The 12,544-nt window shown below is 36.9% G+C and overlaps 1 protein-coding gene across 4 annotated transcripts in view; it reads right to left on the bottom strand.

The window, feature by feature from the left end:
* The window catches only part of LOC127411810 (polypeptide N-acetylgalactosaminyltransferase 2-like), a 144,820-nt gene that overhangs the window by 14,667 nt on the left and 117,609 nt on the right, over nt 1–12,544 (bottom strand). For all 4 annotated transcript variants that reach the window (XR_007892345.1, XM_051647608.1, XM_051647610.1 and 1 more), the window contains exons 8-11: nt 8,773–8,860; nt 7,294–7,381; nt 3,410–3,513; nt 1,025–1,151 (exon numbers count right to left, since the gene is read on the bottom strand). Coding sequence is in view for 3 of the 4 variants with exons in the window: in XM_051647608.1 (XP_051503568.1) it covers nt 1,025–1,151; nt 3,410–3,513; nt 7,294–7,381; nt 8,773–8,860 (407 nt within the window). In the remaining variant the exon portion in view is untranslated. The remainder of the gene's footprint in view (nt 1–1,024; nt 1,152–3,409; nt 3,514–7,293; nt 7,382–8,772; nt 8,861–12,544) is intronic.

The following is a 12,544-nucleotide window of genomic DNA, read 5'->3' as shown; positions in this document are numbered from 1 at the left end:
AATAAAGACTGATACCACTTGTGTTTTTTAGCTGCTTACTTTGGTTGCCTATAGAACCTTTAGGCAATTGTTAATACAATCCTTAATACAGTACCACTGTTAGATATCTCTAAACAGGGATTATAAAATGGATAGTACCACCTCTAAATTCTGACTGGATGAGTAACTCTCCACCACATTGCAAGTAAGAGATATCCATCCATAATATCCATCCATCCATAAAGTATGGTACATTAAAGTACATACAGTACATACATTCTGATTTCATCATTCTCAACAGTAAATTTAAAGCTAACTTCAAGACCGTTTACACCTGGTATTAACATGCGTTTCAGGTGCTCCAATCACAAATGGTCAGAGCTAAATACAGGTCTAAACAAGGTCTAAAATGATTTGTGATCAGATCCCAAAAAACACACATGGAGGTAGTCAAAAACACTTGTGACCACATCACATTTGAGGTGTAAACGCAAATCTGATCTGAATGTGTCCCAGACAGTAGCGAAGCACCACCCCTCACCTGTCAATCAACCACTACGCTAAAAGAAGCGTTTAAACCAGTTATGGAAATAACGATCCGATACATACACAAGCTTGAGAACTTCACGGATTTTCTTCAGCGTGTCTGACATCAAAATGCTGCGAGACAGATGAGAAGCACATACATCTGAAGCCCAACTAACATGGGCACTTGCACAATAATTTTGCTCGAAATGTTGCATTTGTGCTTAGATTAAATTTCAACTGCATTTGGGAGAAACAGCACTCTGGTTTTGTTTGCGCTTTCCTTGTCTTTTCTGACTTTTTCACAGTTTATTATCATGCAGTAACACAGTGACATAGTGATTAATGTATGTCGCCATGAAATCAGAGACCCTCCCCTCCAAATCTGAACACAAGTGATCACAGGAGACACATTTAAGCGACCAGAGATGTCTCGTCTGACCACATATGATCAAATCACCTGAGATGCATCTTAAAACCAGGTGTAAATGGGTTCAAAAAGGTTTTCTATAGTGTATACCTGGCAAACACAGTACCACTGCCCCCTGGGAAAGTGTATGGATGCTGTTTCCTGAAGACATGGCCCACTCGACTGCAGGGAATGATCTCCAGACTACCTCCACACTGCCACACGCGGAATGAGATCTCTGAAGAGGACAACACATCATATGACAAATAAGCATTACATATCTGCCAAAACACAGGAGTCTTTGAAAACAAAAATATAAATCGGAAAATACACCCAAGGGCCAAAACTCTTAATTGTATGTGTCTGACAACAGAAAAATGCACTGCAAACAAAACAATCATATGATAAACACATGGAGCCAACTCTGTGAAACATCCTAGTCATTGCAGACTTCAAATAAATACACAAACACACACAAGCAGAATGAATCTTCATTCCTGAAGTCTGAAGGCATAATTTGAAGGCAATCTCGTAACCTTTTCCACATCCGCCACAGCTGAGAAAAGTGCTGGGTTTGTGGAATGAGTCAGGACTTTCTCTCAGAATCCATCATGCCACAGACATTAATGACCAAATCTGAAAACAGAGTCTTATTCTAAATTTTTCAACCTATTCCATTCAAGACTCTTTGCCAATAATATAAAAAGGCAATAGTTCTGCTGTGGTGACCTAAATTGCCCTTTAGATAGGCACATTTATGGCTGAGTAAGGATTTCTTATACAATCTAAGGATAGAAGTACCATGATTTCATATTAGGTAGTCATAAACAGTGGCCTCACAAAAGTATTTGGACACATAAGCCACACTTTAAAAAAACAAAACATGTGGCATATGCAAACAAATGATGCTAGACCTTTTCTCAGAACTAACGTCAATTTTTCTCAATTAATTTTAACCATCATGTCTCAAGATCATTTTTAGTGGATGTATGAAGTCAGGTGTCCTAGCAGAGTAACCACAGGTGTATTTCATCACATTTACCATAAACATGTTCCACTACATTTGACAAACAGAAAGAGTATTTCATGTAATCACCCTCATGCCATCCCAGATGTGTATGACTTACTTTCTTCTGCTTAACACAAACAAAGATTTTTAGAAAAATATCTCAACTATACAATGCAAGTGAATGGTAGCCAGACCTTTGTAGCTCCAAAAATCACAAAGGCAGCATAAAAGTAATCCATGTAAAATCTATGTCTTCAGAAGCAATATGATAGTTGTGAGTGAGAAACAAATCAATATTTAAGTCCTTTTTTACTCTAAATCTTTTTATAGTAAAAAAAGTATTGAAATATTGATCTGTTTCTCACCCAAAGTGATTGCATCGCTTCAGAAGACATGTACTAATCAGCCACCGTAGACTCTGTCAGTTCGAACCAGTCTGGCCATTCTCTGTTGACCTCTCTCATCAACAAGGCATTTCCATCCACAGAACTGCCACTCACTGGATGTTTTTTTGTTTTTGGCACCATTTGGAGTAAATTCTAGAGACTATTGTGCGTGAAAATCCCAGGAGATCAGCAGTTACAGAAATACTCAAACCAGCCCATCTGGCACCAACAATCACGCCACGCTCCAAATCACTGAGATCACACTTTTTTCCCATTCTGTTGGTTGATGTGAACATTAACTGAAGCTCCTGACTTGTATTTGCATGATTTTATGCAGTGCTGCCCCACGACTGGCTGATTAGATAATCGCATGGATGATTGTTGGTGCTAGATGGGCTGGTTTGAGAATTTCTGTAACTGCTGATCTCCTGGGATGTTCACACACAACAGTCTCTAGAATTTACTCAGAATGGTGCCAAAAACAAACAAAAAAAACATCCAGTGAGGGGCAGTTCTGTGGACGGAAATGCCTTGTTGATGAGAGAGGTCAACAGAGAATGGCCAGACTGGTTTGAACTGACAAAGTCTATGGTAACTCAGATAACCGCTCTGTACAATTGTGGTGAGAAGAATAGTCTCTCAGAATGCTATTCTGAGATGCAGGTTGGCGCTGTTTTGACAGCATGAGGGGGACCTACACAGTATTAGGCAGGTGGTTTTAATGTTGTGGCTGATCGGTGTATATTAACACACTAGAGTCTTATGGATTGTTTTTACTAAGACTGTCTGTGCTTTTTGGAGCTTCAAAGTTCTGGCCACCATTCACTTGCATTGTATGGACCTACAGAGCTGAGATATTCTTCTAAAAATCTTCATTTGTGTTCTGCAGAAGAAATAAAGTCATACACATCTGGGATGGCATGAGGGTAAGTAAATGATGAGAGACTTTTAATTTTTGGGTGAACTATCCCTTTAAATTTGAACAGGATATCTACGTATTTGTTTGATAATCTAAAAAGACTAATTAAATTTTTTTGGACAGCATCAAAATGCGCAACAGATTAAATATAGGGCATTTAGAGAAATAATGGGTCTACTCACCAAGATTCTCACCCCCCCAAACATCCATCATCATGTCGTACTTCCCAAGCTCCTCAAAGTAATCCTTGTCCATTACAAAAAGACCACCAGCAATCATGGGCGTCCTGCATAATATCAACAAAACAAAATATGAAATAAAATAAAAATGAAATATTGAAATCCGAGATAAAGAAACAGATTTTTAACAAAAAGGCAGTAAAACTTGTACAAACTTGCAAATAGGAGACTAAAAAAAGCTTACAGACATGGACAAGAAGCCACAAAATTCTTTAACCTTGTGCGACCCCGTGTACACATGTATGGATGTTATATTTTGGCTTCGCTATACGTAACGCATAATTTAAATTAATTTAAACGAACTGATCTCAATTCAGAAGACTCTGGACTGTCAGTAAAGGGTTAAACTTTAAATGCACGGAGTCATTTGACAAAACAACAAGGCGCCGATCAGAGCGGAGTTTGTCTTTGGGAGAAATGCCAACAAAACTACATCTGGTAAGAAACCTAATTAAGTTTTTACATTGGAACCTGTTTGAATCAAAAGATTTGAGTCTCCAAGTTTAATCCGATCTACCATTTTTAAAATTTGAGCAAAATGCCATGCTGCTACTTATTTTTTTTCCATAGAAATCCTATATTTACTGTGCATTATCACACTGAGAATCAATGGGTTCATCCAAAAGCTGAAAAATGTTGCTTTCAGTGGCTTTATATGGAGTAAGATGAAAATAATGTGCATTTCAAACAGTTCTGAGAACAGTGCAGACAGACAGTACACTGGAGTTTAAGTCATTCACTTTCTGACAGACAGGCAGCAGCTAGTGAGACAGGGGAAATTCACTTCCAGCACATGTACAATCAGCACTGGTGCCCCCCAGGGATGTGTGCTCTCCCCACTACTCTTCTCCCTGTACACAAATGTCTGCATCGCCAAGGACACCACTGTCATCGGCCTCATCCAAGATGATGATGAGTCTGCATACAGAAGGGAAGTTGAACAGCTGGCCGTTTGGTGCAGTCAAAACCACCTGGAGCTGAACATGCTCAAAACGGTGGAGATGATTGTTGACTTCAGGAGGAACACCCCAACACTGACCACCCCTCACCATTCTAAACAGCACTGTGGCAGCAGTGGAGTCATTCGGGTTCCTGGGCACTACCATCTCACTGGACCTGAAGTGGGACACCCACATTGACTCCACTGTGAAAAAGGCCCAGCAGAGGTTGTACTCCCTTCGCCAGCTGAGGAAGTTCAACCTGCCACAGGCGCTGCTAATACAGTTTTACTCAGCAGTCATTAAGTCTGTCCTCTGCACTTCAATAACTGTCTGGTCTGGTTCAGCTATGAAATCAGACATCAGAAGACTACAAAGGAAAGTTCGGACTGCTGAGAGGATTATTGGTTGCCCCTTGCCCTCCCTTCAAGAATTATACACTTCCAGATTGAGGAAAAAGGCTGGAAAAATCACTCTGGACCCCACTCACCCTGCCCACTACCTTTTTGAACTGTTGCCTTCTGGCCGACACTACAGAGCTCTGAGCACCAGAACCGTCAGGCACAGGAAATTTTTTTTCCCTTAGGCTATTCATCTCATGAACGGTTAAAACTGCCCCATTGAGCAGTAATTAATGTGCAATACACAGCTTAGTCTATTTATATTTATCCAACATACCATACCTCTTCTGCCATTACATTCCCTTGCACTGTATATAACAGATTTGTATTTCCACTACGTGTGTGTGTGTGATAATATATATATATATATATATATATAGTCTTATATATTCTATATATATTTTATTTTCTATTCAATTTCTATTTTGATTCTATTTTTATTTTTATTTTTTTTTATTATTTTTTATTATTATCTCTGTCTTGTTGCTGAATTATATTGTTGTGCACTGAAAGCTCCTGTCACCAAGACAAATTTCTTGTATGTTTAAGCATACTTGGCAATAAAGCTGTTTCTGATAAATAGTAAGCATGGGAGCATCCTATAGCTCTCTATGCAGCTAAGTGCATTCACCCCTAATATCCAACCAAAAGTTCAGTTTCAGGCTTCAGATGATGTTAATTTCTGATGTAATGTCTGTAACGTCTCAAAAACATGAATAACCAACACTCCTGGAAACATAAACAATGATAAAAAATTTTTTTTTAAAAATTGCTATGTCTATATATATTTCACAACTTAGTCCCGCTGTCCACTTATGTGGACATCAATTTTCAGGTAAACTATTTGCTCTAGAATTATTTTTTTGCTTGTTTATTAGGTGCTACTAGTTACAAATCAAAAAGGGAAATGGAAACTGCACTCAGCAGTCACACTCAGGTCTCAGAAGGTTAAAGAGCACCTATAAAGTATATGCTAAGCAAATCAGAAAACAAAGACTATAATTTTCTATTCATAACCATCTTTTATCATCACCCTGTGTTTTGTTTCATCGGCCGTTTGCCACATTTTAAAAACTTGTACTCATTTCACTCTCTAAAGTTCAAGAGCAATCTGATCCCAGCCTCATAAACAAAGTCATTAAATACTGGAATCATTAAACAAGGCAAAAGAGTGCTGTGTCATGAAGACTTCTATACGGCACATCCCATGAAGGCATTGCCTAGAGAAACTGCACTGTTTATTATCTTAATGTACTTTTAATGTACTTGCTGCACAGTGATTGAAATTTCACATCACAGCAGTCCACCGTCCATACAATCTCGCATTTCGTCTGCTTTACTCCCTTTACTTTCATTCTCTTTCTTTCTCTCCCCTTTAGCTGTTAATTATACACTTCAGTCACTCCCTGGAGGCATGACCATTTACAAACAACAACCAACAAACAAGCACGCAGGCACCTTGGACAAAGCTAGTTGTTTTGTTATTACAAGAACTTTAAGAGATTGTTTTCCCATGTTGACAAAGCGATTTAATAAGCTGTTTTAAGATCTGTGGGGTGAACTGTTGTTTGTGCATTTAAAAGAGCTGCTTGTTTTGTTTTTCTGTGCATTGTTTGAAAGCATGAAAGCGAAAGAGAAAACTGTCTCAGCATTTTATACACTAGATATGACTAGTTTTGCAATTCCTGAAGGGGATTCCAGTGCTTGAAAGGCAGCAAAAAATAGTGATTACAACATTTGGAACACCTTATACGAAGACAAACGTCACTGGCACTTTATTTTGAATCGTAATTGAACTCTTATCTTGACAAGGTAGCAGAAAAATATTTATAGCTATTAAGATTGTTGTGGCAAACATAACTATTGTGTGAAATATTGCTTATTTGAACTTGTTTAGCGTCTCTGTTTAATGTTTGATAAAACAATAAGAAAACATGAAAATATGTAAATGTGTCAGGATTATTTTCTGCTGACAGTCCTTGGGTGTATAAAAGGGGTTTAAAATATCAGGTTACATCTTTAATGAATAAGTTAAGGTTTCAAAATGAATCCTGAGGACTCACCACCTTGGATCACATAAACAAATGTCAAATGACTTCCTTAAATTACCTACACTTCGGCCTAGCAGAATGACTATTGCTAACTTTTTTTGGAACAGCCCTATGAGTAGCGTACCATTACCACTGCACTCTTTAAAAGTGCAAAAATGTCTTTTGAAATTTGCCCTGAGAATGCACAATTACTTTACAATAATAAACCATAAAGCATAATATTCAATCTTAAATTGTTAAGAATAAATGTCCTTAATAACAAAATATATGGCATACATATAGCTGAAATTACTGATTGAAGTATGAATGGAGAAATTAATGTATGTTAAGTAGTACAGTTCAAAGAAAGACATCATTCCAAGTCAGCTGTCAGTAATCTATCACAGAGTTAACAAAACATACATAAGAGATAATTAAGTAGAAATACAAATTCATACTTGATAGGTGCAATGGGGTTTCCTTGTCGTGCTCGTCTTTGTTCCAGGGTCATGTAGTCCCATTTAAACACGAGATTCCAATCAAAACCTGGATGATGATTGGACATGTTTAAATTAAGGTTGAAGTACTTTAAGTCTGATTATAAACCTTAGTTTAATGCTCAGCCATGTGTCAAAATAAGCGAGCATGTTGATGATATTGCAATTTCACTGATGCACCAACTGAGGATATGCTCAGGATAGCATACTACCATATTACTCGCACTTCTACTGGAGTATGCAGAATGTGTACCGCGTGCAGTATGCACGTTTTTGCAAATGATTTAAATACCCAAATTTTCCACTCTATTTACAAGCATACTGCAAGTACTGTATACTGTATTCCTCAATGTGAAAAATAAGTTGAAAGTAATATCAACTATGATTTTTTTTTAACTGCAATATTTTTTTCCACTTATTAGTTGATCAGACTGCCAAAGGTTGAGACATTTTTACACAAAATTGGTTAAAAATGCAAGACTATTTGCATTTACAGTTGGAAATATCAGTGCTTACAAGGCAGAAAAATTATTGGGTTATAGCTTTAGGTAAGCTTAGATTTTAAGCTTTGGTTCAGTGTAAATGAAATGCCACATTCTTTATCCTTACCATTGTCATTACACTCTGCACACATCTTACTGTAAGCTGTACATGAAAAATCAACATGTATAGTAACACGACAGCATCTTTGCAGTGTGCAAGGTAGGTAAGACCAAACACAATTCAGTATGAAAATAGATGTAAGAAAAAAGCCCATTCGTAATTCAGTTTACAAATATTGTGATGACACCATTGCTGTCATGATGTCATTACATCTTCACTGCTGAACATTCATTCATATGCATTAAAGTTTCCAAAAAACATTTTATTTTTCAAGATAACTTGACTCCACTCAGTTTTACCATGCAATATAATGAGGCAATATAACAATGTAGCATACTTCTGTTTAATACAATTATCTTTGCACATTGGGTGGTTTCACATACTATTTAGGAAAATAGTACACCATATACAGAATTTAGTTTGCAGTATGTAGTGTGCTTTGTATTAGTATTCCATTCTAAACAAAGCCTGAAGGAAGAGAGATAAAACTAGACAAAGACCATTATAGCAAGGAGACATTGTCATGTTTTAAGCAAGAGTCTGAATGCTGGTTAACTACTGTAGCAGACAGAGCACTCATTCAACAAGTATGTGCAAAAAAAAAAAGGTTATATAAATAAGATGATTTTATTATTCCATGCTGCTTTATAAAATACAGTGATACCAACATAGATATATTTATCCAGCAATTTCCATCTCACTGTCACTCTGACTCCACTGATTCTGTCTGTACTGCGCTCACTCCAAACACAAATATGCTTTTAAACACACTACACATACTTATTTCAGGGTTCCCACACATTTTGTCATAAACAGTATCTGATGAAGGGTATTTACCTCCTTTAAGATCTGCGGATGCCCCCACATACTGGAAATTATCCATGTTAATGACATCTATGATGGGCGAGACAACCCGAGTCTTATCCTGTCAAAAAGCATAAATGAGTAAAAAGCTGGGCTTAATAAAAATGTCAGTACAAAGCCAGTTACAGTTCAAGCCTATGAAAATCTCTAGATTACCGCTTACATCTTTGGTACAATTTGTTCTTTAAAGATGTTACATAACTGACAGAGACAATAAATAAAAGGAGAATGAAAATCCCTTGAAAGCCCTGACATACGCTGATCAATGAATTAAGAATGTCCACAGAATTGCCAAGATGAATCAGGACAGATCCACAAGCAATACCTCTGAAAATCCTGTTAATCTTGTGAGTTTCGCTGATGCACCACTGGAGTACTTTTGTTTGTTTGTTTTTTTGTTTGTTAACGCCATGCCAGCTTCCATGGCTATTTTCATGGACAACCACTGGAGTGTTTAAATTAAAAGTAAATTGGTATTATATAACACCCTGGAAAAGGCAGGAGATCACATCTATGTGGTTAGCCATGGAGAATTCACAAGCAGAACTTAACACCAAACATATTTATATTAATCTTCCATTATTCATTGTGACAATTCTGGGACACCCTGACAAATCAAATCTTCTTAACTGTGGTTTCACCTCTGAATTAACATTAGAGAATAAATCCAGTCTGTAAAGAAAAGGATCACACAGGAAAAGACATGATGGTGAGGCAATGGCCACTGGTTCAATACACTTCATGTGAGATCATAAAACTTTTTAAGGTAGGCCTTATCGGCATCTATTTTCCAAGTTTCTACCTATATTAAATGCCATAGACTGCATGTGGTTTTTGTTAAAGCCAATACTGGCATAACGCTGGAAAAATTTAACCGTATGATGACTAATGGTGAGTGGTTGCAACAAGTGGAAAAGTGACTAATGTCAGTCTGAGCAATTAAAGACTCTGTAAGAGCTCCCAGATCTTCTCTTAAAAGTATTCTGTATTTTCTTGCTAAAGCATAAATGGGCGATTCTTTAAATAGGGGTAACTTTTGACTACTTTAAATCTTGAAAAAATTATATCTCTTCAAACAATGCTTTGTCCATGTTCACATTTTTATCAAATGCCCTAGAATAAGGATCTGATCATGGCCTTGATCAACCTTCAAGTATGGTATTATGACAAAGACTTTTCAGTTTTTGGAGAAACAGTTGGATAATCCTTAGACCTTCAAAAACAATAAGTTAGATCATGGTCAACTAACTTTGCATTTATAAAAAGACATTAACTGTTTCCTAAATAAAATTACCAGTTTGGTAATGATACCAAATTAAACTACTCTGAAGTAACTAAGTCTTCAAATTCTGCTGCTCTAATAGAGATGTGCTCCCATTACGTATGTCCACGATCACTAAACTCAATTGTACTAAAATTCCTGGATTGCAATAACGATCGAAGCAGGGGCGGTTCTAGAGTCAGTGGATATTTGGGGCTTAGCCCAGACCTCTGTGGATACGTATAGGCACCATCCTATGATGAAATATCTGAATATAATACACTTTATAATAAAAGTTTGATTTACATTAGTAAATCTTTAAATAATACAAAAACTTAACCTAAAGCCCCACTTTTGTCTCAGCCTCAGATAATTCTAAAGGTCAGAAGTTGCATGCTACTTTAAAACATGATTGAAAACACTCTTTTTGTCCCATTCCACTTTCCATTTTTTCAACACACATTGTATACAATTGAGAGATTTATAGTCTTATTTATTTCTTTTGGTGTTTTAAGTTGTAAAATAGGCACTCATTAGGAAAAAATAGTTGCTGGATTTGCCAAAGTTTGCAAGGGTCATGGCGTCGTGTTTTACTAGAAGTTTTGCGAAAAAGCAAATGTCCTGGCTCGTGGTAATGTAAAGTTTTCAAATTCTTTGAATACATCTGCATAAGGTATATTACTCTTTGTTTTCAGGCTTAAGATGCGGTCACACATACCTTCGCACGGCGGAATTCTGCGGGCGAAATACAGTCATTTCAATGGGAGTCCACGCGATCGTGAATTTCACATGATGGACTTCTGGTGGTGAAGAATTTCCCAGCGTGGATTTCGAGTAGAGTTCAAGTTTAGTAAACTTTGACAGGTGAATTTCACAGGGTTGACCAATAGGAAGTTGCTTGGTTTGGCAGTGACCTCTGTGTGGGCGGAGCTTCGTACAGAGCTACACTGAATATTCACAGTGGACAAGGATATTATTTTAGCGGCGAGTTTCTTTCTAACTTGAGTCTCAGAGTATAAAACTCAGCATTAAAAAGAGGCTGCTTGACAATTATATTTTTGCTGGTTTCACACACGCTCAACGTCCGCCCATCTTCACCCGCGGAATTTCGACGTACAAATGTATATGTGACTGTCCCTTTTTACATCTAAATATTTGGTACTTTTGGATAGACCAATTCAACACAGTTTCCAATAACTCACCAAGATAGGCATTTTGACCGTTCACACAGCAGCAATCTCATGTATTCGATTTGCATGTGTTCACATACACGAGTGCTTGAAATCAGCCACCGTCAAGACAGCGCATAGGTACTGAATTGAGTTGATTTTTGGTATAAACGATATTTGTAGAAAGACCAGTATCACTATATAATATAATATTGAAAGATATTTATATATTAGCATCAACCTGATACCGAAGCACTGGTACTTTTGACATCACTACAAGATGATAAAAACAGTCGGTGCTCTACTGAAAACATTTGGGGCTTAAGCCCGGTAGCCCACCCCTGGTGCTGCCCATGAACCGTAGTGTTCAGGAGAGCAATTGGTTGTTATAAAAATTACAAATTGCACAAATAAGTACCAAATAAATTCAAAATATGATTTTAAAAGTTCTTTGGGGGAAAAGGTGAACATTTTCTTGATTTTAACCCTCATTAATAATTTTACTATAGACAGGAAGCTAAAACATCTGGTCCAAAACAGAACAGAGAAATTCTAGTATTAATTAAAATTTTAAAATTAAGTGAAAAAAAAAAAAAAAAAAAATGAAATAGTGAAACAGATTGAAACAGTTTAAATCTATTCTTTAAAACAATGATTGTATGTACTATGACTTATAGTCTATGAATGATAGTTTTTCTTTAAAAACATAATTCGGGACATTAAAGTTCCCCTAAGTAAAATGTTATGTACTATGAACTAAGTTTGAACTTAAGATCCTGAACCAGACCGGACTTGCACATCCGTCAGTAGGTGTGTTTGCTTGCGTTGCATATGCACACATATTAAGGTGTTATCTATGCAGGAACTCACTAGAATAAACTTTGCCTGCTGACACCATGGTTTATTTGCAGGCGTTTTCCATATTATTTTAGCACCCAATTCATCGTTCTTTCAACTGTTTAGTGAGTTCATCCACATTGCTGGAAGGCACTTTCTTCTTTATGGATTTATTGAAAACTGTAGGCGGTAGACAGCAGGGTTGGACACAAACATGTATAATGACAGGGCACTACAAGTAAAGTTTGTGTTTCAAGTTAGATCGCCAAAGAAAACAAACCTTTTCATCTAGGCATCCATTTTATCATCTTGGCCTAACATTTGAAATTGAAGTAAGCTGCTAAACATCCACTGCAGCAAGGAGCATGACTGATTACAGGCTCCAAAACCTATGGCTAATTTGACAAATCTGTGTACTGTAAGATCCATGGCTTTTGTGCTTATGAGAAAAAGAAACAAAGAGAGAGAGAGAGAAAAA

Source organism: Myxocyprinus asiaticus, chromosome 21 (assembly GCF_019703515.2).
Source record: "Myxocyprinus asiaticus isolate MX2 ecotype Aquarium Trade chromosome 21, UBuf_Myxa_2, whole genome shotgun sequence".
In the NCBI taxonomy this organism is placed as follows: domain Eukaryota; kingdom Metazoa; phylum Chordata; class Actinopteri; order Cypriniformes; family Catostomidae; genus Myxocyprinus; species Myxocyprinus asiaticus.
This window is presented reverse-complemented; position numbering and strand designations above follow the sequence as displayed.